At 34.7% G+C, this 27732-nt stretch overlaps 2 protein-coding genes and 1 non-coding gene across 4 annotated transcripts in view; 2 read left to right on the forward strand and 1 right to left on the reverse strand.

The window, feature by feature from the left end:
• The first annotated feature begins 1058 nt into the window (after positions 1-1058).
• On the forward strand, positions 1059-3608 carry LOC119072021. The gene is made up of 3 exons (XM_037177139.1): positions 1059-2732; positions 2911-3384; positions 3456-3608. The coding sequence occupies exons 1-3, from the start codon at positions 1059-1061 to the stop codon at positions 3606-3608; spliced, it is 2301 nt and encodes a 766-aa protein (XP_037033034.1).
• Positions 3609-4453: 845 nt separating this feature from the next.
• Trnas-aga lies at positions 4454-4536 on the forward strand. Its single transcript has one exon. It is a non-coding gene; the product is annotated as a tRNA-Ser (tRNA).
• A 1104-nt stretch (positions 4537-5640) lies between these two features.
• Positions 5641-27732, reverse strand: part of LOC119071903 (synaptic vesicular amine transporter) — a 29712-nt gene continuing 7620 nt past the window's right edge. Inside the window, exons 2-11 of one of the 2 annotated variants that reach the window (XM_037177016.1) lie at positions 21064-21255; positions 15078-15218; positions 14876-15014; positions 14701-14759; positions 14504-14625; positions 14196-14442; positions 13898-14124; positions 13641-13837; positions 12788-12908; positions 5641-9941 (exon numbers count right to left, since the gene is read on the reverse strand). In XM_037177016.1, the coding sequence (XP_037032911.1) occupies positions 9873-9941; positions 12788-12908; positions 13641-13837; positions 13898-14124; positions 14196-14442; positions 14504-14625; positions 14701-14759; positions 14876-15014; positions 15078-15218; positions 21064-21235 (1494 nt within the window). In that variant the 5' untranslated portion in view covers positions 21236-21255 and the 3' untranslated portion in view covers positions 5641-9872. Of the gene's footprint in view, positions 9942-12414; positions 12909-13640; positions 13838-13897; positions 14125-14195; positions 14443-14503; positions 14626-14700; positions 14760-14875; positions 15015-15077; positions 15219-21063; positions 21256-27732 lie in introns of those variants that run through there. The other variant, XM_037177015.1, reaches the window with a different exon arrangement.

A 27732-nucleotide genomic window follows, 5' to 3' on the forward strand; every position in this document is an offset into this window, starting at 1 on the left:
TTTTAAAATAAAATAGAGATGAACTGTCGAGATCATTGAAACTTGCGGGCCGAAACGGTAGTCTTTAGGGAAGTTTCGGTTAGGGATAGGTGGTTGGGAACGATGGTGAGGTTCAAAAAATGTTAAAAACATTTTCACCGTAAAGATGTAATGTGATTTTAACGTTCATTATAATATTACCGCGCAAAATGAACTTCTTGCCAATAGAACCATTAGAGTTTATCCAAGAAAAAGTTCGTATAATGCATAGGGAAAGGAATTCTATTATTTAATTTTATCACAAGTATTTAATTTTGAACTCTGGCCTTTGATGAGACCATTATACTTTCACAAGTTTATGATCGAATCGGAGTTGCCATTTCCAACCAACAGGCCCGAATCGAACTCTAAAAAAAAGTATGGACGCCAAGCTACCACCCTAGAGTAGGAATTTCGCTCGGCGCGAGATTCCATTTTTCACTATATAAACGTAGGAATCTCGCGCCCATACGGTGTTCCTAGCAACCGCTACTACGTATAAACTGTACATCCTTTTTAACTATGTTTAAAAGGAAATGGGGTGTCAAAGGGTGTTTCACGCGCATCGTAGTACTCCTTATGTACCATAGCATCTGTTCACCAACTCCTACATCCTATCCTACCCGTGGTGACACCTGTTATAGTGAGCAACCCCATGACCCATGTCAGGTAACCAACCCTGATGTAGTAGTGTGGGTCACTTAGCATAAGGATGAGGGGGGCTGTCTTCGGGTAGTATCTTAACGCTACGTATAGAGAGGGTCGGAGACAGCTGGGCACTATCAAGATGGGATAGCGGCCTAGTATGGTGGCGGATGATCTCAACAGCAAGAGACAACGGCAGCATACACAATCCTAGTCAGTTGGATTACCATCAAAAACAAATTGGTCCTCCGATGAAGAGGGGGTTTGAGCCGAGGCTTGCGACCTGGCTCTGAGACACATGACTGCGAGCGATTGTGGAAAAACGATTGCAACGAAAGGAAGATTGCTCGGATTGCTCGAGGCTTTCGGTAACGACCCGGAAACGCCTAAAGGACATGAGAATTGGATCCTGGAATGTAAGATGTCAGACTTACAGGCCAGGAGGATTGATGAAACTGACAAATGAACTGAAGAAAGCCAAAGTCGACATTGCTGCTATTCAAGAGAGCGGTTACAATCAAAATGCACAAGCTTCCCGCTTCAATGGCTATACCACATTTCATAGCAGCAACAGTCGAGACCATGTACTTGGTACTGCCTTCATGGTAGCCACAAAAAAGGAACATCTGGTACTGGACTTCCGAAAGGTCAACGAGCGCCTATGCGTGTTACGTCTGAAAGGCCGTTTCAAAAACTACTCCGTGATAAACGTACACGCACCTCATAATGAATCGGTGGAGGGTGATAAGGACGATTATTATGAAGCGCTTGCAAGAGCCTACGATGAATTACCGGCACGCGATATTAAAATCGTTATAGGAGATTTCAACGCCAAAGTAGGCAAAGAGGAAGTGTACAGACCAACAATAGGAAGGTACAGTCTGCATGAAAATACGAATGAGAACGGTCAGCGTATGATTTTCTTCGCTGCCGAAAGGAACCTGGTTGTGAAAAGTACTTTCCATAAACATAAAAGCAGACACCTGGCTACCTGGAAGTATCCCAATGACAATTTGCCAGCAAATCAGATTGACCATCTACTGATTAGCGGGCGGCACCTCACCGACGTCATTGACGTCAAATCATGTTGGAAAGCAAATGTCGACTCTGATCATTATCTGGTTGTGTCAACGTTGAGAGCACATCTAGCCCGGTTTCATAATGGACGTAGTGAAACTGTGAGGCGTTTTGCGGTGGAGAAATTAAAGGATACACGGATAGCGGAGACGTTTGCTGATAACATTAGTACAAAGCTTCAACAATTACGACAAGCTCAGCCAGGCGACACTCCTCCCGAATGGCTATCGGTGAGTGATGTGATTAAGCATCAGGAAGCAATCGACACCTTAGGATATCAGAGGCCTAATGATTTTAAGACCTGGTTTGACGCAGAATGTGCTGATGTTACAGATCGTAAAAATGCTGCACGAATTGAGAAGGAATCGGCGAGAACTAGAGAACGGAAAACGGAAGCGGATCAGCGCTACAAAGATCTGAGGAGGGAGGAAAAGCGCTTGCACCGGTACAAGAAAAAGGAACTTGAAGAAAGGACGCTTCTTCAGTTGGAAAGATTATGTAGTGCAAACGAATCACGGAAGTTCTACAAACGAATAAACAACCAAAGAAGAGGCTTCAATTCTCGAATGACTATCTGCAGAGCAGTCGACGGCACTTTGCTTACAGCAAAACATGATGTCCTGGAACGATTCAAGGAACATTTCAGTGCTCTGTTAAACGGGGATGTTGAAGACGGCAATGCTACCGATGATTCTTTTCTCAACGACGACGGTCGTATCGTGTCAGCACCAACATTGGAGGAAGTCTCAGCAGCAATCTCCTCACTCAAAAACAACAAAGCTTCAGGTCCGGATAATATACCAGCGGAACTGCTGAAAATGGGTGGTGAGGAATTGGCTAAGGTGATTTATGAATTAGTCGAGCGAATATGGAACAACGAATCGTTACCGGATCAGTGGTTAGAGGGTGCCATTTTACCTCTGCACAAGAAAGGTGACAGGATGATTTGCGAAAACTACCGTGGTATTGCTTTGCTTAACACGGCGTACAAGGTTTTTGCTCGAGTGCTATTCGTTAGACTAAATCCACGGGCTGAGGCAGTCATTGGAGATTATCAAGGCGGATTCAGACGAGATCGCTCAACAACTGACCAAATATTCAACCTTCGTCTGATTCTGCAAAAAGGCAGGGAATTTCAAGTCCGGACTTACCATTTTCATCGACTTCAAGCAAGCCTACGATAGGACCAAGCGTAGGGAATTGTATGTTGCGATGAAGGAGCTGGGCTTCGAAACAAAACTGATTCGTCTTGTGAAAGCGACATTGGAGGGCACCAGATGTCGTGTCAAGGTGCAAAATGACTTGTCTGACGTTTTTGCTGTAAGGGAAGGGCTGAAACAGGGCGACGCACTGTCTTGCCTGCTCTTCAATTTGGCTTTGGAAATCGCAATGAGACGTGCTGGTATCCAAACCAACAAAACACTGGTGAGTGGATCAGTTCAAGTTCTGGGCTTTGCAGATGACTTGGATCTTGCCAGTCGTACACATGCAGCAGCGGTAGACACTTTCACAAATCTGAAAATCCAAGCGGAGAGAATGGGTTTGATGATCAACGAATCGAAAACCAAGTATATGAAGGCCGAACCCAATACGGTTGCCAATCAACAAGGGGACGTGATAAGCATTGGAGAGTACAACCTCGAGGTAGTCGAAGAATTCATCTACCTTGGAGCGCTGATTCGTTCGGATGGCGATAATACACCTGAAATCCAAAGTCGAATCATGGCGGCAAGCAGATGCTATTACGGTCTAATCAAACATTTACGCTCAAAGTTGATATCGAAGAAAACGAAGTGCCAAGTTTACAAAACGCTCATTCGTCCAGTTCTGATCTATGGATGCGAATCTTGGACGGTGAAGAGAAGTGATGAACAGTTGCTCCTAACGTTCGAGCGTAAGGTCCTTCGTACTATTTTCGGAGCGATGCGTGAAGGCGAAAGGTGGCGGCGACGATACAACTTTGAATTGAAACGTGATTTTGGCGAGCCGGATATTGTGGCAGTGGTGCAAGTCCAACGGTTGAGGTGGGCAGGACATGTAGCACGCATGGACAGGAACAGAGCCCCCTCAATGTTATTCCGAAATGATCCAGAAGGGCGAAGAGGAGTAGGACGCCCTAAAATATGATGGATAGATGGTGTCGAATCAGATCTTCGGGCGCTGGGAATAAGAGGTTGGCAAAGTGCAGCGAATGACCGGGCACGCTGGAACCGGATTCTCGACCAGGCCAAGGCCCACAAGTGGCTGTAGCGCCGGTAAAGTAAAGTAAGTAAAAGGAAATGACAAACAAAAGAACTCTTCAAAGTAAACTGTTCGTAGCCCAACAACTAGTTAGCTTAGTGCGAAAGTCGTTGACTCAAGATCGAGAGGTCACCAGTTCAATTCAAGCCAGTGACAACGTTTTTTTTTCGTTTGAGAAACTCAGCACTTTGGTTTATTAATCAATCTCACATCTGTAAAGTGGGCAAAGGACGAAATATTTCTAGAATAATAAAAAAATATTAAGCGAAATTTCCAATATACGTTTATTCGTACATTGTACCGATAACTCAACCATTGGTCTCATCGTCGAAATGTACGTTTCATCCGTACGATTTTTTTTTTGCGTGAATACTTAAAAAATCATTTGGGGTGAGGGCGAACATTTATATACGCATTTGAGACAATGGCTGGCTTTCAGTTATGTTTATATTGTAAAACGACGCTATTAATAGCAGTTGTGGCCGAGTGATCTAAGGCGTCTGACTAGAAATGAGATTCCCTCTGGGAGCAAAGGTTCGAATCCTTTCAGCTGCGTTGCCTTCCATTTTTTTTTGTTTTATTTTTTTTTTTTGATTAGGCAAAAACGTCTTTCTGGTCGTAAGTTCATTCAGGCCGTAAAGGTCGAAAGTCCAACTGCTCTTTTCATATTTTTTTAAATTTCTGTCCACCACCTTGCAGTACCCTCTTACTTCATCTTCAGGCTAAGTATAGAGGGTAGTGAATCATAAGAACACACAATTTCAATTTCATGTTAGAGAATTGGATTAATTCTGTCCATTCGGCTATCCTCGCATTTTTATCTCATGGCTCGATCATTGAACAAAAAAATTTGTTTTCATGGGGTTGTTGAAGTTGTCCTTGTTTCATTGCAAGAAAATCACTTGCGAGTGTTTTTTATGTTTGTATAGATATTGAAATGGTATGAAAATGCAAATTGCACGATAGCAAGATCACTATTTTTTCGTGTTTTTTTTTTAGTACGCCGGTAATGTGATATTTCAAAATTACCAGATTAATAACGAAAAATTCGTTGCACCCCAATAGCATTGTTTAGTTCCAATTTTCATCACTGAAGGAATTATATTTCTTCAATTCCTAGCTGAGATTAAAAATATAATCCCAAAACAATTTCTATTTAAAAGTACAATTGGACACAACAAACTTTAATCTCATTTTCTATCTACGTGTAACGCTAAAATAATAGTATTACATTAGAGGTAAACCATAATGGTTCGCAAAGTTCGCAAGTAAGTCAATTCATAAACTTTTGACATTTAATGTATGGGCGAAATGTCAAAAGTTAACGAAATTTTCATACTTACGAACCTTTCGGACCATAATGGTTTAGCTATTAAGTTCTTGCTTGGAAATTTCTTTTTATTTGAAAAGAGTCGTTTTGCAAAATCTTTTACCTCACTCTTTTGAATAATCTGTGGTTGGCCCAAGTGTAATTGGACTTTACCAGGTGACGAGGAAAATGAAACAACAACGAATTTTTCCAGAGATTTTCACCAACAACTTTTTATTTTCAATGTTCCCTTAAATTGTACATAAAGTTTTTTTTTCTTTTGTTTTGTATATTTTATTTCAGCATGTTTAATGTCTCGTTATTATTATAATTTTGAAATATTTTTTTTATTTAATAATTTGGCCAAAGCTAAAACATTGATGTTATACTCGTAGTTATGTTTTATTTTTTTGTCATAAGTATTTTGTTTAATCTGTTTGTTTTCTTTTTTTTGCTAATTAGGTGTGTAAATATATAGTGTGTGTTCTAAACATTCATATTAATTTATAGTTTCTGTATTATATGCATAATGTCTTGTTAGAGATTCTTTTTTTTTATTTTAACTTTTAATAAAGCTAATATTTTGATTCATTTAGTTTTAATTTTTTTTTTTATTTATTATAATCAATCTAATGCAAATATAACATTTATATAAACAATATGGATTTTTATTTTGTTGTTGTACCTATATGCAGAAAAGGGATCTAATTAAATATGTTTTTATTTTTTTAATTTTTTTTATTTTAATTTATTTGCTTTTTTCTCTATTTCATAACGACAAAGAATTGTTAGGCTACAAATATACTTATTATTTTTAAATATTTTACACAAACACTCTAAAAATTATGTTGAATTACAATTTTTGGTTGTTTTTTGTGTGTTAAATTCCATTGTTTTGACCCCGTACCAGCTTTAAAATGATTTTTTTTTTGTTATAAATATCATCACTTTGTAAAGCATTGAAAATGAAATTAAAATTTTTTATTAAATTTAATTTTTAATTTTTTTTTTGTATTCAACCAAAATGTTAACAACTTAGATTTTGATTTATTTTCTTTTTTGGTTATTATTTTTTTCGTTGGGTTGTTCAAAATCCAAACAAATTATATATCATCATTAATTGCAATGATGTTAAATGTTATTGAATTTGGGTTATTGTCGAATTCACAATAACTGACCGGACTTGTTTAAAAAACAATCCGAACGTTTGATATATATGAAATGAATAAAGTTTAGAAAAAAGAACTTCGAAAATGAAAAGTTTTTATCTTTTTTTTTGATTCAACAAAAATTAAATTAATTTGTTTAAATATACTGTACAAGAGTTTTGTTTTTTTTATCAATATTTTAATCATATCATTTTATTTCACCTTTCTCTATTAAAACCTTTGCTACCGCCAGCTGTTATCCCTGTACAACGCGCTTTTTTTGATTGAGTCAGCAATTCTCAATAATTTTTTGGTTTCTGTTTAAATCTTTTTTTGGTAAGCAAACGAAATTATTGAATATTTTTTTGGTTCCAATTTTTGTTTCGGTTTTAGAAATTTTAAATTAAATAATTTTTTGAAAGAATTTTCTGGCGAATATATCTAACGTAAAATTATTCTAATCAAATTTCACAATGAAACATTTTTTGTCGTTTTTTCTATACAAATATTTCCATTTATATTGCCCTTAAACACAATCAAATATACTTTCTTTTTCAAGAAGCTCTAGTTTTACAGTATATTTTAATGAAAATGGTTTTTTTTGTTCTATTAAGCAAAACAGAAAACTAAAAACTAAAATTATTTTCTTCTTTATACATGACATGACATCGAAAACTCTTTTTTTTGCTAATTTTTATTTGTTTATTGATTATACGCAGAGACTACGGTTAGACATCAGTATATTTGCATTGTTATAAATATTTTGTGACTCGAAACCCATGTCAAATCTACATAAAATTGTGTTAAATGTAACAACATTTTATGGTTTATAAATGGAATGCAGAAAATTAAATGTGGAACGTATATTATTCATCGCAATAACTAACCGAATATGAATTTTGCAGCCATTCAAAATTCAACAGTTTATTCCACTTGAATGTTTCAGCACAATCTACCGATATCAATTCAAATTTATTCGAGACCCATGAGTTCGTGCTTTTCATTTTATCGGTTCCAATAGACCATGTTTCAAGACCATTATGTCTCACAGGCAGTGAGTTTCGACGATAAAATGCTACAATTCGTTTGTATAGCATGTTCAAATGACATGTTTTTAGACCGGTATCCTGGTATACAAATTTGATATTTTACAACTTAAAAAAGTTTTCCCGTGATGCTTTTGGAAACTTTTGGTTGACTAAAAGGAAAGTTAATTTTTTTTCTCTAATCTTGAAAAGAACTGAGACTGAGATTGGAAGATGAATAATACAAGAAGTGTTTCTATCAAAATCTTCAGTCATTTCTGGTTCTTTTTCGTTTGCAGCTAGACTCCCTTTTACGATGATTTAAATATCTTAATCTCCTCCGTCGAACTTTTCTTCACACGATTCCGTAGAGACATACTATGACTTGTGGAACGATACTGTAGAGTGGCTGATTCTGTTTGCATTTATATCGGTAGAAAGGAACATTTATTTTTTAACGTTGAAACTATGAAGTCATTGATAAGTTTTTCGAGTCCTAAGACTACACACATACTCAGCTACACAACTTTTTTTTGTGGTTTTTCATTCTTTTCTTTTTCGTTATAATAAAATATATTTTCTCTAATTTCCATAAGCTTTTTGTCAGATATTTCTATTCTGATATCCATATTATTAAGCAGCAGGTTAAATTATTTTGGAACTTTGAAATATAAATTTTTAATGGAATTCTACTACTGCAGACGCAGACTTTTCTATTTTCTTTTAACTTAGTTAAATCGATATGCGGAATTCGGAATAAAATTTGAACAAAGAAACAAAATCTTAACAATTTACTAAATCATTTTCTGTTCCGTAACTCGTTCATAACTTGGGTAGATTTTTAGGCTTAACTTTGGGCATTTTTATGTCGAGAATATTTCTGTTGTGTTTCTGCGAAATTTTATTTCTTAGAAATTGTTCAGATTAACGTTCTACGAAAATGCTTTATTCTCCGTTTCAATTGGAATTTTATTTTTATTGAACAAAATATTGTGTGGTATCAATCGAAGCAATATGAAGTTGAAGTTGAATGGATTTGTTGAGAACAGATTCTCTGTTTGAGTGTGATATTTGGAAAATGTTTCATTGAGTCAATTTAATTTTTTAGAATCGGTTTCCCACGTCACAATTTCTACTCTCAATTGGTTTTCCATTTCAATCGAATTTTAACTGATTTAAACTACTCGGATGAATGTTCGGATCCATTGTGGCTATAATCCTCAATATTTTTATTAAATTATTAACTAATTCATCGTAATTCATGCATAAAAAACTAATCTTTTAATGTGTCATGTGCTAGTTTGCACTGGATTAATTCGGAATCATCATGTTGTAATAAATCATTTGACGATAAATTTTAAAATTAATATGGTAAGAGGAAAGAAGTCCAAGGACCAGAGCCCCGAGAACCTCAGACCGTTCACGGATACATAAATCAATGATCATCCTTTAAATCTATGTCCTGCAGTGTGTTAACTAAAATTGAGTGTAAAAAATCCAATTGAAACGATTGACGAAATGTGTTTGCAGGGAGTAATTATTATGCTTTCTACTTCCAAAAAAATCATAATTTTACTTTACGACTTTTTGTTTTGCTGGTATTTATGACTTATGTATTGTGTCATAGCACTAACGTTGTTTTTTAACGAGTTTATATACTTTAGCAGGCGCTACATATTTTCTTGCATTGAAGTTCAAAAAATGTTTTCCATTTCTTTATGAGAATGGTTGTAGGTCAAAAATTGGTTCTGTTGGTTTTTATTTTCAAAAATATTTCCCATCTTTTTTGTGCAACATTGTTAACAAGTGAAAAAAGTTAAGTTTAAAATTTTTTGGTAAAATATTTTTTATTGTTCTCAATTGGTCATTTTATTTCTTCTGAATCGAATCATTCAATAGTTGAGATCATAAGAATGTTTTTTGTAGGTTATAGTATAATGTAGAGTGTAAATATAGTTGTAGGTCAGAGTTAAAGTATAGAATTTTGGTTTTAAAAAAATATTGTCAAACAGATTTCCATTTATATAGACTTTAATATCCAACAAAATTTTGTTAAAATTCATTTCTTATTCGATTTACATGCCTAAAAAAATGTTTTTATTGTTTCTTGGTTCTTCATCATTAATAATAAATTTTTCAATTTCAATTTTTCATTCAATGAAATAAATTTCTCGAAAAAAAAATCTATTTTAACCTGAAATAAAATGCGTGATTTTCACACATATGTTCTCTGGGTGTGGTGTTGTTCAATCACATTACGCTTTTTCTAACAAAAAAAAAACTTTTATGTTTTTCGTTCGTCTAAAATGCCTTTTTATAAATGGAGCAAGACGCTTTGATATAGTTGAATTCTGTGGAAACGTTGTACAAAATAAAGAATTTGTTGGTTATATCGTTGATGTATGTGTGTTATTCGTCTTCCTCCTCGTTTTGGTAGGTGACGTATCGAACCGATGACCGTTCGCCAATAATGAGTGACTAGCAATTTGGAATGAGAATTTGATTATTTTTTGCAATTCTATGTAATTCGTATGTTCGCAATATGGCACTCAAATATACAACATAAAAAGCTCTCAATCAGCTGCGACATCATATTTTTTCAAACTGTTACATTCGTCCAAAGATCACATTTAGGGATTTTTTTTTAGATTTAATTCAGACAAAATGGCTTCTCTTGAACTGCTACTTCCAAACTATTCAGAGTGTGTAATTTTGCCAGAAGTAGGGAATCGAAATAAAAGTTCAAAGGTACTCTTGCTGCGGTGGGGATCTGTGGCTAATTTTGTTTAATATTACTGAAAATAGTAAAACTTAGTTTTTTACAAAATGAGCTATCACAACATTAGTTTTACTAAAATTTACCCAGAAGAGATGATTTTTTCACATACAAAATTCTTGAAAATTCCACCTCGGTGAAACTTGGTGCTACACCAAAATGACGGTAAAACATTTTTTTAACTTTTTTTAATTTTTGTATGTTCTAGTAGACCCTTTAGATGCCGTACAGAGTGAAAACTCTGCAAAAGCATCTGTAGATTTTTTTTGGTTCGGACCCATAATCCAAGTATCTCGTGTAGCTCGAAAATTTTTGAAAAAGTGACGGTGCAAGCTTATATTGACTTATATAAAAAAAAATTGCTGATTATTATTGCTAGTGCGAGGGTGAATCGAGGTAGGGCGGAACCAGGAATGACTAAAAAAAAAATTGAAATCGACTACTATAAATATTCCGAACAAAATTTGATTTCTTGTTCAAGGTCTACTTTAAACGTCAACATGTTCTGCAGAAACTCAAATCTTGTTCGATGTGTGTCATTTTAACCATAGTAAAAAAATAAAAATTCGCTTTAAAATTTCAGACATTTTATGGTAGTGTGGTAAGGTAGATCTGTCAGGAATGTATACCTTTCAGAAACGACTAACCATAAGTTATCGACAGCAACGAGAAAAAAATGTGATGACCTATGGTTCTGTGGATCATCTAAACTAAAATTAAGCCTAAAACAATTGAAGTCCAAAAGTACGTTGAAGAAGTGAAGTAAAAGATTAAATGATTGCACCACCGTTATTAAAATATTGGTAGCGCTGTAATTTCGGGTATGCTTTGAAGGGATTAGTCTACACATAGACGTTAGGAAATGGTGTTGAACCTCTACGAGAAACAAATGGAGAGATAAAACTATGTGATTTTTTAGTAAACAAATTTAGAGAAAATGGGCAAATATGGTTTCACAGAAAGAGTTTATTATACTGATAGAGGACGGGTATCGAACATAAAATGCGAGATAGGCATCTCGCGAGATTTTTGACATTAGGCGAGATAAATCGGCAACGGTAGTCCGGTTTGTCTGTTTTGGTCATCCACATTTTTAAAATTTTGGCACACTGATTAAGAATGTATGAAGGTCGGGCTATAATTTTAAAAATGTCGATAACCAAAACAGACAAACTGAACTACAGTTGCCGATTTATCTCGCCTAATGTCAAAAATCTCCCGAGTTGTCGATCTCGCATTTTATGCTCGATACCCATCCTCTATCAGTATAATAAACTCTTTGGTTTCACATAATTTGAGTAGTCGCTGTCCCTCAGTCTGCACTTTTCTTTTCCTAATGGTAACATGAAATCCGAATGAAAGAATATTTTACATGCTTTTGTTTTCCCTAGGGTCGAAAGTGGCTTCGTACACACCTAGGGAAAACAAGAAAATTGGTTTAAGTTTCAAAAGAATGTACAATCCATTACATAACTCTGGATAAAAATGAAAAGTCTCGTTTTCGTGTATTTATTGACCTCGACTTTGCCTCGGATCAACAAAATTCACTCTACTTTTGATCTTTTTATCTCTTATTATGTAAATAACTATTACAGAGGCTCGCTGCGGGCGTTGAATGAAGCAAATTTTTAAAAATTTTCATCTACTTCTATAGAAGAAGTCGCTTTGATTTTTGGCGATTTTTGATTTTTTGGCGTCACTTCAAGACTATAGCAATGACAAACTCTGACGAGAAAGTTTTTGTTTTCTCTGTGTCTGTTATTTCTCTGAGGTTTATTTCGACTTTTCTAATGTACTAAATGGCAAAACACAAGCACATCAAAAAAAAAAAATTCTAAAAAAACACTAAAAATGCAAGGCAAATTGGAAAGGAAAACAAATGAACAAATAAAAATCGCAAGACCAATTGGTTCGAAAAAAAAACTTTTTATTTCAAATTATAAAATAATATTTTTTACAAATTAGTAACGTTGCAATCGTATTTTATGCACAAAGTCGCATGCTTAACAATAAAATGAATAGTGTTCAATCGGCACAAAGTTAAAATTACTTTCTTTTATCAAAAAACAAATAATTTCAAATTATACAATAAAAAAAGTCTAAAAAAATAAAATAAAAATTGGATAGGCAGGACAATTGGGTTATTTTCTACGTATAAAGCTTTCCTTGTTAACATTCGTTAAATAAAAAATATTTAATTAAATTATCACACTAATCTTACTCATCGATTTTCACTATAAAATCAATGTCGTCTAAATTCGATAGGTTCGTCATAACTCAAAGCTTTACATTCAATTCAAAACGAACAAAATTAAATTAAAAAGTAAGTATCGCAGCATACATACTCATCGAAAGCTCGCACAATTGACATACCAAAAAATATAAAATAAAATAAAATTGTTCAACAAAACAAAATGTTAAACGAAAACTATAATTTGGTGACACAATTCTCAACCGTGCCATTGCTTTCTTTACTCTGGCCCATTTCTACAGCAACAACAGCGTTACTTGCGTCAGGCGTCATTCCAACATTGTCGATGCCACCTACCTTCTTTTCCTCTTTTGTCGGTGGTGCTCGTAGCATTGTCAATAGCGGGGCATACAAAAAACATAGAACTGCAATTCCAACCAACATCCACTCGAAACCAATGCTGTTTACCAAAGTTCCACTGTAAACGGGAAGATAGTTTTCGTTTTTGTCGGTTTGTTTGTTAAATTTATTTTTTAACTGGAGTGGTCAGCACGAAAGTGTGTTACAGTAAATGCGAAAAAGAACGCAAAAGGAAGGAAACACATTGAAATCAATCAGAATGTGTGCGGTGTTCGAATCGAATCTATTGGGTGGATGTAACGAGTTGAATTTATGAATGAGAGACGTCTCGAAAGGATAAACATTTTTCTTGGATTAGATTTTCTTGATGGAATGGTACAATGGTAAGTCTAAGCTCTAATTGTGTACTACAGTGACACACAAGTGGAATGTGTCGATGAATCCAAAGTAATGCAACAGAAAATTCTCAATGCTCTTAACGTGTTATTCAATTGTTGAAGTGGTGACTCACTGGTGTGTGGCAAATTTTGTCATTAGGTTTTTGCAAGGGCTAAAATACTGACTAAAGTTCCTATCTAATCTTGTTATCCTTGCAATGTTATTGGATTAGACAATTTCGCCACTACTTCACTGTGTCAACTAATTAATGATCGACATTCCTACAGCTTCAGCCAGGGAATTTTGATCTCTGAGTTGATGTTGAAGCAAAGTCTAATATTTACAATAAACGACTAGCCGACAATTTTTAGGCATGGTGCAATAGGACATCGCAAATGTAGCGCTGTGGTGTTTTTTGGTCACTGAAGTCGAAACTAAAGAAAAGGCGGAGCGAAAGTAAGTCAATTCATACCTTAACGCTGGACCAATAGCAAAGCCCAGACAAAAAGCGACGTCACCGAGTGCATACACACTGCCATAAACAGCTGAATGTCGAATGTCTACTAAATATCCCAATTCCGGCATCATGCACGAATCAACCATACCAATGGCAAAGCCCAGGCCAGCATTCGGTATGATCAGATGATAGATGGATGTGGCCATTGGAATCTGTAAGAAAATTTTCAATTATTACTGAAAAAAGTTTTGAAAATTGAAAATTTTACTTACCAGCAACAAGCACAGCCCAATTATAACTAAACCTAACAGTGCAGCCAGCCATCGTCCAATTTTGTGCCCGAGCGGCCCAAATAAATTCGTTCCAATCAAGTAACTAATTGAGGCCGGTAAAAAGGTGACTCCTTGTTCCCAACGACTTGAGCCCATATTGTCCATCATCCAGATCGGTAAGGAAGGTTCCAGCATCGCAATGCCCATATTGGCAAATGTTATGGCACCTAAGTGCACAGCAAAATTGGTATGAGCAACAGATTTCAATGAAAAAGATGAAAAAAGATCTTCAACATACCAGCAGCAATTAAAATGTATGGATCGCATACTAAGGCTTTCAATGATGGTGGTTCGGATTCTTGGACAACGATGGATGGTTGAAGCATAAACAGTTGTAGGACACCATCGCCAAGAGCTAGGGCAGATAATATGAGGAAAGGTGCTGATTTGCCAACAAATTCATACATAATTCCACCGAATGGCGGACCGATCAGAACACCTAAGGCTAAACCGCCCAAAGCGATACCCATTGCATTGCCTCGTTCCTGAAATGAACTTGAATGAAAAAATTTGCTAATTTATAACTGGGATAGATGAAAGTGGTACTTTGTCGTCTGTGTAACGGTCAGCTAACATACCCATACCGGATACGGATGAACATGAGGAACCAATACCTTGGAGTGCTCGAGCAACGAATAGGACCCAATATGAACGGCCGAAAGCGAAAACTTGAAATTTATTTGGTTTTTAAATTGTTACATTTGATCGGTCACTGGTGAACGAAGAGGTTAGAGAGGACTTACTTATGGTGGACATGAACATAATGATAAAGCCAGCAAACATTGGAATACTGTAGCCAATCCTGAGGACAATTTTTTAATTTGAGTCCAATCGTGCTTTATGCACTGCAAACCCCTCGACCTTTGTTGGAGCCGAGGTGGGTCTACATGCAGAGTCCCTTTCAATGACAACACTTACTTGTGGGTCAAGGGTCCGACTATTGGATTAGCTAAAAGTTGAACGAATGCCTTGGATGCAAACATAAGTCCAACTTCGACCGTTTCACCAACCAATTCTTTATGTCGTTCCTCCAGTTCAGCATAATAACTCGCGTTCTCTACATCAATTCGGATTTTAACATTTTTAAAATCGATTATAAGTTAGACGCGCCGGATAATACCTGCTGATAAAGTTGTGGTCTCCATGCCATCAGTCGGTCTTGAACTTAATGGCGATGGTGTCGTCAATGGTGTTCTGGGAAAACTATCTAATGGTGCGTCTGGATGGTTTATGTCGTACAGGAACTCTGGGATGATTGGAACTGAAAGGAAATAACAATTTGACGTTGAGAAAATTGGATTTGAACATTTTGATTTATTCAATGAACGAATGTAGTCGCACGACTTTGAAATTGTGATTGATATGAACACAACATTGATATACCTTCCAGCAACTTAGCCGTACAGACATTGAGTGCTTTGAACTTCATAAGATTTCCAAGTAAAACACCGAAAACTTTTGAAACTCAGCACACAAATTTTCAGTTACTAAAAAGGGTTTCAATTTACACTGATGTAATTTTCATGGAAAATTGTATGCTATAGCCCTCTGTAATAGAGGAGTTTTGTATACCCGACCGTCGTCGTGATGATATAAATTACACAGCGTCGACAATGTAATAACTTGGGTGTATTACGTAAAATGAAACGGTGACGATGATAGGCAATTAAATTTGTCGTTCATTTAAGATGGAAAATTGCAATTGCTTGTCCATTAGTAGACAATTCAGGGTACCTCTTCTCGGATGAGTATAATTACCTTAAATATTAAGTTAGTTTAGGTAAAATGGACTTGAGAGGAAAATATAATGCCGAGAGAAATATTAATATCTTCTTCCATCATGCATACGGACAGGAGGATACATATAGACATCATATTTGGTAGATAGATGAATAACCAGCACGAAACTAACAAGATTGCTTCAGTTAATTGAATTTTCTGTAATTACAACGAGAGTTCAATTTGACCCAATTTAATTAAACAGAACGAAACTGCAAATTTTAGCTTATTGTTCAAGTTCATGCTGTTGAAAATTATGCTGTTGCAAGTTTTTGAATTTACGCCATTCCACAAATTGATGTAGAACCTCAATATTGTGTCATATTCGAAAATAGTGTATACCGTTTTCTGATGAGTTATAATCACTCATCACATTCTATTCAATTTAAGAAGATCGTCTTCCGCTTATGATAATATTACTGTACACATAGTGGTTGTGTTGGATGTTTTTAATTTCACTTAATGAAACTCGGCAGACCAATTTATTCATTCGTGTTTAGAGCTCGACTCTCTAAATCCAATTTCAGAGATTGAATTTTGAAATTGGTTGGAAATTCAATTTTTTTTTGTCTAACCCACTAAATTAAGGAACGAGTGCAATGTGACTTTCAGTTCAAAAAACATTTTATTTCTACTTAATTACGGTACGACGGCACACATTTTAAGTATGAATTCAAGCTGTAATCAAAGAATGTTTTCTATAAACAAACATCTCAAACATATTGCGGGTCTAATTAAACCTGTCACAAACGCCAAGCATATTAACCTGTCACATACGGCAATTCATCTTATCGATAACGACGACGAAAATAATGACAGGCTCTAGGTAATATGGTCCTTTATACATAAAATACATAAAGTACAAGATTTGAAATCAACAGGTTGAAAATACTTTGACTGACTCTGATGTAACAGACCCGATAATAATCCTGGTAATATGCTTGCCGCCTGTAACAGGTTAACAGTTTTACTATGTGATCTATTACTTCATTTGATCGAAGATTTTCAGAGATTTATTTCAGAAATCTTTTACTTCCTTTATTTTGAACATGTCTTTTGCTAAGACCTCATCGGTCAGAGCTTGTCGTTAAGTATTGCTGTCGTTGTCGATAACAGATGTGAGCCGTCTGTGACAGGTTAAAATGTTGTGACATAGCACTTCCAAGCGCTGACAAAGGAAAAAATTGGGATCTCTATCGTACAGACAGCACATGCAACTTTGTATACATGTTTTCGCGAAAAAGACTCCAAATCTTACATCTCTCATTTAAGTGTTCATGCTTGGACCTAAAGTGCTGTGGTTGTGGTGATACCAATAAGTCTAATGGCTTACTGCTTAAATGTAGGTTTGTTTCGCACAAACAATGTCCAAGATAGGAACCGTACGGCCTTCTTTGCTTAGTTAGTTGGACCAATTCAAAGTTATGATGTGCCTTTGGCTCGGTACATCACTTCCAAATCATCAAAATAAACATTTAAGACAGAGGTCAACGCACTTCAAGCAAAAGTGCTTTTAATGACAGCTGCCAAATAGAGTACTATTTTATATGAAATTTTATCCGCACACTTTTTACAGTGTAAAATTTTGTATGGAGCACTGTCAAGTTTCAGTACCCTATTTAGCGTACCACTTTTGCTTGAAGTGCGTTGCAGAAGTGCATAACCTACTATTAACTGGTCTCTATATCCGGACTCAAGATTGGACTAATTACAGACGTAATTCATCTGTGAACCAACCAGAAGCGTGTTTTACACACCAAACTCTTTCGTATTGTCAATTTAAAATTGAAGTTAATAGCGTACCCGGTTGGGAATTTACGAAAGAAATTCAAAGTTTTTTTTCATGGTAATGTCAATAATATCCCCTAGCAGCTCGTTCATTGGTATGTATACAGCCCGAAAGCGAAAGCAAAAAACAGTTACCTCAGTTTGAATAAGTCGATGGGAAAAAATAAGATTAATAAATGCAAAATTGAAGCACTAATAAAAATCAATCTGTCCAGTGAGTCCTTTTTTCATTTTAAATCACTTTATATGGAATAGATAAATGGGTGTACTGGTACTAACATCCCTTTTCTGCATAAATTTCCTCTCAAAATATTTATGGTCTTCCATAAATCAAATCGCACGGATGGGGCACTAAATAAAAAATCATTCACAGTTAATCTTATCGCCATTGTGGAGAGGAGATTCATCTGACTTGTTAATATTGTTTCTTATACTCTCCAGAGGGGTGAATAAAAATCAATTCAATCCAATATGAATAGTCGAAACGGAGAAAAGAATGTGAGGTAAAAACATCTCGAGAAGGTGGACGAGTTCGGGAAGATACATAAAATAAAACAACGATGGATGTTAAGATGAATAGATCGTGGTCACTGGGGATGAGTTTTTTTTTTTTTGCTTTCGTTAAATAAAACATGACTTCTGTTTGGCTGTGTTATGTTCGATGTTATAAAGGTAAAAATCATGCGATAAAAGAATTGAAAGGGACTTGATGGAATGAGTTGTGTATCTTTTCCGTCTTTATACATTTTAGATGTATTGTAGTTGGTGCTGGTGGAGAGTATGCTGGCAAATATGTATACACGTCGACAAATATATAAATAGTGAAGCGTTTCACATTATGTGTGTAAATAGATAAATAGAGGAAAAGAGATTTCATTTTCATCTATAAGTGGGCTACAAAATTACTTATGCGGCTGTCTAGTGTACACTCCATATACCATAACAATTTTATGTTCTGTTTGTGCATATTGTATATATATACCTAACGGCTACTCTACAGATAGTTTTTAAGACAACAATTTCGATAAGTGGTCGACGCTATAAATTATCCCCTTTTTTTCATGTTTATCTCATTTTCATTCATTGGCATTATCTTTTAGTCATTCAGTTGAGGGAGAGCAAAAGAAAAACACTGTACACTCGATGTTGGTGTGTACCTATACAAACATCTAAATGGAGCGGAGGTATATCTATTCCAATTTGAACACTTCAAATGGATTGGAATGAGAAGTGTTCGTTCTGGTGTAATTTGATCGTGGATTTAAGTAGCTACATAAAATTCACCACCCCATATCCACATAACAACATGGTAAATGTGCTATCAAAAAGAATGTTAAACACACTGATTGAATGTATATTGGGATACATTTGATATTGAGATTGAGGAGGTATAAGTGATGGAATAGAGAGTGTAGAAGACTATGAACGATAGAAATGACTTTGGTTTTGTATAATGTTTGCATTTAAATATGTCGTTGGGAATAGATTTATATTTTATGCGTAATAATATTAAGTGAATCGAATGGCTGTCTCGTGGCGTACATTAGTTTTGGGGGTAATGGAAAATTAGCAAACGAAACACATATCTGATTTGTAGGGATACTTTTGCATGAAGCGTGAATGGTTGCATTGAGTAACTTTAATGTTTAAAAGATGTTCAGCCTCTAAGATAGATAAAATTCGCTCTACGTGTGGTTCTACAAGCTCCAGAAAGGTTTTCTGGATAGAAATACAATTTTACCAATTCTAGTCCAATCTCTGCAATTTATCAATTTAGAAAAACAAAAAAGTTTAAAAGGTGTTCGGGAGTCACGTTAATCCGGTTTTCTAGACTGAACTTGTTATTGGCCGTAAAATACTGTTAGTCTGGTATCTACTTTGAATTTATTGACAACATCCGTTAAATCTACGCGGAAAGACAAAGAATTTTTGATTAGTCCTTTTGATAATGACATCCTGCTGGGGAAAAATAATCCTGGAATCGGTCAGTACTTGAACAAAAAAATAAACTTGCTAAATAGACAACTTAATAGTTCGCATAGTTCTAGATACCTTTAAAAGGTATTGATTGTACATAGAGGCGTCTGTAGGACAGGACAAAGTTTGAAATAGTCAGAACAGAAATATTTTTATTTTAATTAAAAAAGATTCGAATTAACAAGCGAAGCCAACCAAGCCACCCTCATCGTGTGTTCCTGATAGCCAAGATTTATAAAGCAACAATTCGGCATCGTTCGTTTTATGCTAATTACACATCATGCATTAAATCAGCACGCTATTATGCTGCTTTCCTCAATTACAGAAATTTTCCCCAAGAATTATTCTGCCTGAAATTAAATTGCTGAACGAGAATGAAAAGCCCTATTAGTTCCTCTCAACTAGTCATGACTTTTTAAGGAGGAAATCAACAGGCATATAAAAGAGAGTGCATTTCAAATGTTTATACAATAAGTAAAGTTTTCGTTTCGAAAAACTTATTCGACACATAGCGCACACAAAGCAGCCGAAATTCCTTTAAAACTTATTTTTCCCGGGAATATAGTGGCAGAAGAAACGATACGAAACTTTTATGGTTTTTTTTCTCCCTTTCTCTTTGTTATACACTCTTTCTGTTTGAAAAATCTTTATTTTATCTAACTTTTGTTCTTTTTCTGTGGCAAAACTAAATCTTTTCTCGGATTTGTTACATACGAGAAAAGTGGTTTTATGAAACATTTCATCCACTTTACAATCTATATGTATACTTAGAGGCATCCAAGTCAATGTCGAAAAATTTCACAATGCTTATTTATGTCTATAAAGGACGAACATTATTCACAAAAGGAAGGAAAATCTTTTTGAATGAGTACACACTTAAGACGTAGCTTCCTTTGTGGCATCAACAATCATATCGACAATGTTGAGTCAACAGATGAAATATTATGGGCTTAAATACGCACTATTGTCAGAAAGACGCATAGACCCAATCAGTAATAGATCGTTGTAGAAAATCGTTCTTCAGGTGTTAGTTAGCGAATGAGCTGTGAGTTAGACTGGTAAATCATTTACCCGAATACTGAAGCTAAAATGCTGTCATGAATTCATTGTTGGGTTGGGTTTGTAAACAGAGACTCGCAAGTCGCAAGGGTCTCATACTATTTATTTAATAAGGTATGACGAATGGATGACGGTACAGCAGCTTTCTTTTATGTCACAGTGATGTGTCTGACCTGGGTGGTATTTGAAAAATTAGGTCCGTAAGCACAGAAACCTCCTCTCATTGTCATTGTCTCCATGTCGAACAGTCCTAAACTCGCCGCTGGCTATAATTTTTTTTGGGACACAGACACAGCTACTTTTTTGAAAGTCTACAGTAATTGGAACGCAATCTCAAAAGTTTTTAAATTTTTTACGGGTTAACGAGTTAAAGAAGATTAAACACATAGATGAGGTGTAGAATCCGTGCATTAGAAAAATCTCTCGACCCCTTTACCAACTAGATCTGTTAACCGATCTCGAAATTCATACTAAATCATTAGCTCAAATAAATCATAACTTACCGACGACGGTCAATAGCATATTGTCGAGCAGCAAAGCAATAGCCACAATGACTAGGACCAGACGTCTGGATCCTCTCCATCGTATCATCCATGACTTTGCAGCTTGCCATGACGACCCTTTGTTGTTGGGATCTGTCTGCGAACCGGGTCCTCCTGGGTCAGTCGATTGCATTGTTCAGCACCAAGATTTTACTGGAAAATTGAAAGGGAAAAAAATTGAAAATTAAAATTATTTATTCGATTTGACATTTCTGAAATTGGTCATCATTTACAAAAGCTATTAATCGAATCATGAATTTTATTTGACGGAAAGGGAGCTGCGACAATAATAACAGAATTGTATAATTGAATTTTCCTACCCTACAAATGAAAATCTAGCGTGGAAGTGGAAGAGTGTTTCAAATGAATATATATGTCGTGGGTACAATATTGTACGTATATTCGAGAAGTCTTATGCAAATAATGTATTCAAGATAAAAGAAAAATTAGTCAAAAGAAAAGAAAATGTTCCATGAAAATTGAGTTACTTGCGCGTCAAATGTAAAAGGCATACCCATTTTAGAGCGATACGTAAGTTCGTTTAGTCAATTCAAAATAGACGTATATAATAAGAGAGACACATACACACCATTCTAATGCTGAAAAAGTGTTGATGGATGCAACGTTATATAATTTAGCGATGTATTATGATATATAGGGCTCGATAAATGAATTTTCTTTTGTGATGTAATGTGCTGTATGTAAATGGTACGTCGATATTTTATAGAAATTTTTAAGAGTGAAGAATTCTTTTTGCTTTCTATTCTAAAAATATTATGAATGAAAGACCCAATTTACCATCAATTGGCACAAAGTGAGAACATATGGAATCATTTTGCGACTTTTATTTTTATGAATCGAATAAAATCATCCAATTCAATTTTTCTACACATTTCGTTTGTGATTTAATGTTGAGAAAAGAAAAACGATGAACAAGAAGTCAGATCAGTGAATTTACGCCATGCTTAACATTGTGTTAAATTGTTATTTTATTCGAATGTAGTCAATTTATTCAACGGAAAATCATTTTGGTGATAAAGTTTTCATCGTTTCGTTGAACTAGAGGTTACCACAGTGAAGAAATGATTTAGAGATAAGACATTTTGCTATGTGGCATACACATAAACAATCATACTGACTTGGTACGATTACATCTTTGTTCTGACTGAAAATTGTGAAAAACGTCTTTCTATGACCATCTGCTGAACATTTTTAATTTCTGAGAAATCATCTTATATTTATAGAAACTACAAAAATAAACCTCTAATTGATGAAGATATAAATGAATGGTCAACAAATGAAGTAAAAGATTTTGTATGAAACACTTAACAAAAGGAGTAACAGAATCAATGATTTACACAGTCATATGGTAGGACAAGCAGTGTTACCTCGATGAGAGATGTCTATAATTTAGCAGGACTTTCTCTTCGGTTGGAGTTATCAGTGCTTGGTGCTTGGTACAAATGAGCATCAAATCCGTGTCGTAAAACAATTAAATTCAATGAAAATGGTTCGAAAAACCGATGATTACTGACTCCAATCAAATTTTCAATTTTAAACAAATTTGCGTCTAGGTTTGCTACCAACGTTACAATAGTTCTACGAACTTGACCTCAGGAAATGTATTAGAAGTAGTCATTACATTGACCGAGCAAAACAACCGAGGATCTACAATTACATTTATCACTTCGCGACACAATCACTCCTGAGTCGAAGATATAATTCCAAGCTGTTTTTTTTCTTGCATCAAAAAAAAATCCAAGCAAAATTACAAAGAGAAAAAGAATGGAACTATTGTAACGTAGCATATATGCAGGGTGAAGAGAGTAACATTTACAAGAAAAAACAAGAAAAAAATTTACAACTAAAACAGTGGAACTATTGTATCGCTGCAACGTGAAGAAAGTTCCACTATTTTTAGTTCCACAAATAAAGTCTGACTAAAAATAGTGGAACTATCTTCACCTTGCATATATGCAGCGTTACAATAGTTCCACCTTTTCGAGTTAGAAATTCTAGATATCCAGGACTCTGAATTCTAGAAAGTGAAACTATATATGCAACGTGAAGAGAGTTCCACGAAAAAAGTGAAACTAAAAAAAGTGGAACTATTGTAACGTTGGTAGGTTTGCTTCAGCTGTTTACCAGCATACTCATCCAAACACATTACTTAACTGTAATTGTTCATAAAATCGAAAGTAATGACAATGAGACAGTAGAAAATTTATAGAAACGTTTTGGTGCTAAATGTCCAAAGTCGAAAAAATAACATTCTACGTGGATGAATATGGATAGCAATAGTTAATCATTTCAGTAACTACAGTGCACTCTGAGAAAACGTAAATTCAGATAAATGTTGAAAAGATACTGTCTCGACCTTTCTCAGAATTAAGATACTTTAACTAAAACGAAGAAAGCTCAGACGAAAGAACATTTAAATTCAAGATTTTTAAAATGCAACGAATTTAAAATTTCAAATTCAAATCTTTCATTTTCACTCAGTAATATGAATGAATTACGAAACATCGTCATGATTGTCCTGCTATAATTGTATACAGTCACGAAGAAGATGTATAAGAACGGCATTTACAACGACATCACTGAATTGAGATGGGATAAAAAAAACTTGCCAAAGAAACTCCATTGAATAACATTAAAGAGTTAGGAAAAAGTTTTTTTTTTCCATTTCTTTCGTTTTTCTTTAATAATTGTTTGGGATCGCCCTCGATTAAATTGATGAATTGTTTTAAGCCTTAATTAGAAATTGATTTAGGCTATTAATATATCACTATAATAACAGCCGGCTGACCTGTTTTTCATTAAGACGAAACACAACGTAATTAACACAACATAATTATGGTGCATCATAAACAACTAGCGAAGTTTTAACCACAAGTTGAAAAAGTTTTTCGCTTATTTTTAAAACGAAAACTCTTTATCAATGTAAAGGGGGTCGGAACCATCGCTTCAACTCAATTTTAACTAAATGATACTTTACTATGTCATTTTGACAATATTTATTCCACTTGAAAATGTTAAATACGTCAAGGAACCGCATCAATGGCATATAGCATACACACAGAGCAAAAAGGCACAGAAGAAATTTTGATTGTGTACATAAGCAAAATATCCTACTTCATGTACTTCATGTCTATGTGTGTTATAATGTTGTTTGCTCATATTTTCGGTATATGTTTACCGGAGAGGAGACATATTTCAAAAGATATTGCGTTCATTATTTGTGTACCAGCTTTAAGTTTCCGGTTTTTCAATAATGTTATTTGTTGGGCTCGGTAATTAAATTTCAGTTTCACTTCAATTTGCAATCAATTCATATGCAATTAAGACGCAAACCGACAAAGTCAATTTGAGAGTTAGACGACAATTATTTATTCAAAGTTTTGCTCTGTGGTTTATCATTCAGATGGAACAGAAATTGGTGTTTGTCGAATGGTTAAATGTTGTCAATAATTGCAGCAACTTTTATTGCACTTTTTTACTGGGTTTTTCTGGACGATTTTCAGTTTGAGTCAAATATAGAAAACATCAAAGAACGGTCGGTAAAATGAAATATTTTTTTTAAACACACAAATGTTCCCCACAGTCTCTGTAGTACGGAGTGTCACTGTTACTGTTATACAAATACAAAAAAGTATCGCACTTTTGTTCTATATCCGGTTTGTTTGATCCTGAAGACTTGAGGAAGCTCTATCCGTAACAGCGAAACTAATGTATCAAAATGCCAACGTTCTATGAAAATCTAATCTTCACATTTTCAAATTTTGTGATAAAAAAATTCTCAGCTTCTGAACTGTGCTATTTTACATGAAAAACAATGTGCAAAGAAAAGCGAATTTTACTGTAATGTGTATCCCTTTCTCCGCTGCGACAGAAGTTTGAGCATATTTTAAGGCAAGTTGAAATAATTTGAAAATTTGTGTGTGCAAAAATGTTTGCATTTTCTCTTCAATATTAAAAAAAGAGCAGAGAAAGAAGAAGAAGAAAAAAGTTTTCATTAAATCGCCTTTATATATACATCATGATACATACATCATGCATAATATACAATTCGTACCTTTTGGCTAAGAATTAATGAAAACTTTTTTTTCCAGCTTTCCAGTTCTCTACTGTTATTCTTTTCTGCGCTTCTTGCGAGTGACGGTAAATAAATTTTAGATTACACAAAATACCGTCATATTTACATTATAATATAAAGTTCAGTTGAGTTATGTAACGAGCTATCTTCTCTTCTTTGATGAAAGCATCGGAGCAAAAGACTTTTTTTTAAATGTAAACTTTCAAGGTGAAAACATACAGTCCTTTTGAAGCTTGGTGGCATATCTTATATACTTTTTGTATCACAGATAATGGTAACTGGAAGTTCATCTTTTGTTACGAAATTAAAATAATAATAAAATTTACCCATCGACCGAGTGAGAATATTAAAATTATCAAGTGAATGGTTACTACGTCATAACTACATTGAGATGTATCTGAACCACTTTCTATTTATAAATTGATTCGCCCCAATGCTCCGAAGATTTCAATTGTTAATTTTAACCCCATTCCAATCAAGATAAAATTTCGCAAAATAAATCTTTTCTCATTATCAACTCGCATTTAAATACAAATTTTCTATTCACTTCGAAAATTAACTAATTTTCCTAATTATCTCATCTCACCAGTTTAAATAACCACGGATATTAAAGTCACCTATACAATTCGCTTTTCACAATGAATGTTATACATTAGGAGCGCGTAAAATAAATCGATATTTTTACGGGAAGAATATTTTTGAAATATAAATCATTTCCAACATGAAAAACTGATTTATATTATGAATTTCAACGACTTGGGTTGTGCAAGTGCAAACACAGTATACTTGTCTAGTCCATGTAGTCCCAAATGTTAAAACGAAGGATGAAGAAAAAAAAATGAATTTTAAGTCTTTGAGTATTAACAAAGAATTGAAATGGCAACAGAAACAAATATCGAAGGGGGTTAGTGGTAATTCACTGGTACGAGTTTAATATCATCATCTCTCTTCGAATATAAGAACGAGGGGAGCGTATTCGCAAGGTTTCAGTTGTTTAGAATGATATTCGTTGAAAAACGTATTTTAAAATTTAAATTGAAAAATGGACAGCAAATTTACGATGATGGACTAAACCAATACACTTCTGCCAACAAAAACAAGCACAAGTGTTGTGCAAGAACCATCAAACACTCACATGCACTTGTGTGAGCGTTCGAAGTAAATAGCCTCAATACAGACAACACACACTCTACCGATAATAGCGGCAGAGTCGAAATTTTGCTTGATTTTTGCAAGTGGTTCCAGGTGGTTCCGGGTGGTACCTCTGTTCCAATCGAAAAGTGATGTATGGAAGGTGCCCCTTATTTTTGATAATGTACAAGTCGTCCATACATCATTTTGTCCAAAAACTTCAAATTTAGCCGATATAATTTTGGGTCATTTTGACTCTGCCGCTATTATCCGTTCTTGCACAACACTCGTACGTGTTTTTTTTTTGGTATTTACCAGCCTTGTAGTAGCTACTCCACATGTCTCACATGTGACGGCATGACTAGTGATGACGCACAATGAAAGTTTACTTTTAAAATTCATTTTGCTTATGATTCGCTAGACTTGTACATGCATGTAATAGGGTATGGCTAGCCACTTGTGGTCAGTTGTTTCCTTGCCACTGTCGCCATGGCCTGATGAGATGTTGGCAAAAATAATTCTTTAAAGCTTTTGAAGAATTGTTAAATTTTCCAAAATTTGCGAAAAGTTTTCCAAAAAATAGGCTCTGGAGGTAGACGAAGTGGTTCTACGGTTTTAAATTCAGAAATAAAGTAGCCGACATCCATCATTTCTATACAGTTTTTATTCCATAGTAACCTAAAGACCTAATTGTTTAAATTCTTATTTTATGAACTAAATATTCCTTTGAATAAGCACATACCATTACACGAGAGCTACGAACACGTCTTCAGTTTTATTCATACAATTCGCCCGACTTTGCTTCCTTGCTCTCATCTACATTCATTCTACTTTGTAAAACAGTTTTGCGAATAAAAAAAAAACTGAAATTCATCCATTTAAAGAACTTTACCCCAGAAGAAACCGAATCATTCCATCAATAAATCGAAAAAATACGCAAATTCTTTTACAACCATGTTCAGATGTGCAGAGAGTATTTCAAATTCAACAAGTCGAATAAACCTCCCCAAAAATAAAATTACCTTTTACAAATAGATTTATGTAAGTCAATAAGCTTATTAATGTTTTCAGTAACCCATGATTTGCAATTTCGTAGCATATACCTATATTATGTACCGTGCATGTACTGCCGCCCATGCCATTTATACGTATATATAATACACTGATAGATCCCAATAATATTGATTGCGTTTTCAATTTCAAGTCAATTTCTTTACACAAATATCGTCACACAAAAAAAAACATGTAAATAGCATTCAATAGTCTGTGAAAGATTTGATCGTATCATTGGGGGTATACATTATATAGAAATATCAAAAGAAAACTGCATGTTCGATTCCATTTCACCCGCGAGCAAGGCAAAAGACAATAATAAAATTATCGATTTCATATTAAACAGTAAT

This window comes from Bradysia coprophila, assembly GCF_014529535.1.
Source record: "Bradysia coprophila strain Holo2 chromosome IV unlocalized genomic scaffold, BU_Bcop_v1 contig_5, whole genome shotgun sequence".
NCBI classification, from domain to species: Eukaryota; Metazoa; Arthropoda; class Insecta; order Diptera; family Sciaridae; genus Bradysia; species Bradysia coprophila.

Bases quoted from the DNA above. Each gene is read 5' to 3' on its own strand.
- LOC119072021 (XM_037177139.1), top strand. From the start codon at position 1,059: ATGAGAATTGGATCCTGGAATGTAAGATGTCAGACTTACAGGCCAGGA. The intron at 2,733-2,910 runs GTTTTTGCTCGA...ATCGACTTCAAG, and splicing joins TGCTTAACACGGCGTACAAG to CAAGCCTACGATAGGACCAA. The intron at 3,385-3,455 runs GTAGTCGAAGAA...TGAAATCCAAAG, and splicing joins TTGGAGAGTACAACCTCGAG to TCGAATCATGGCGGCAAGCA.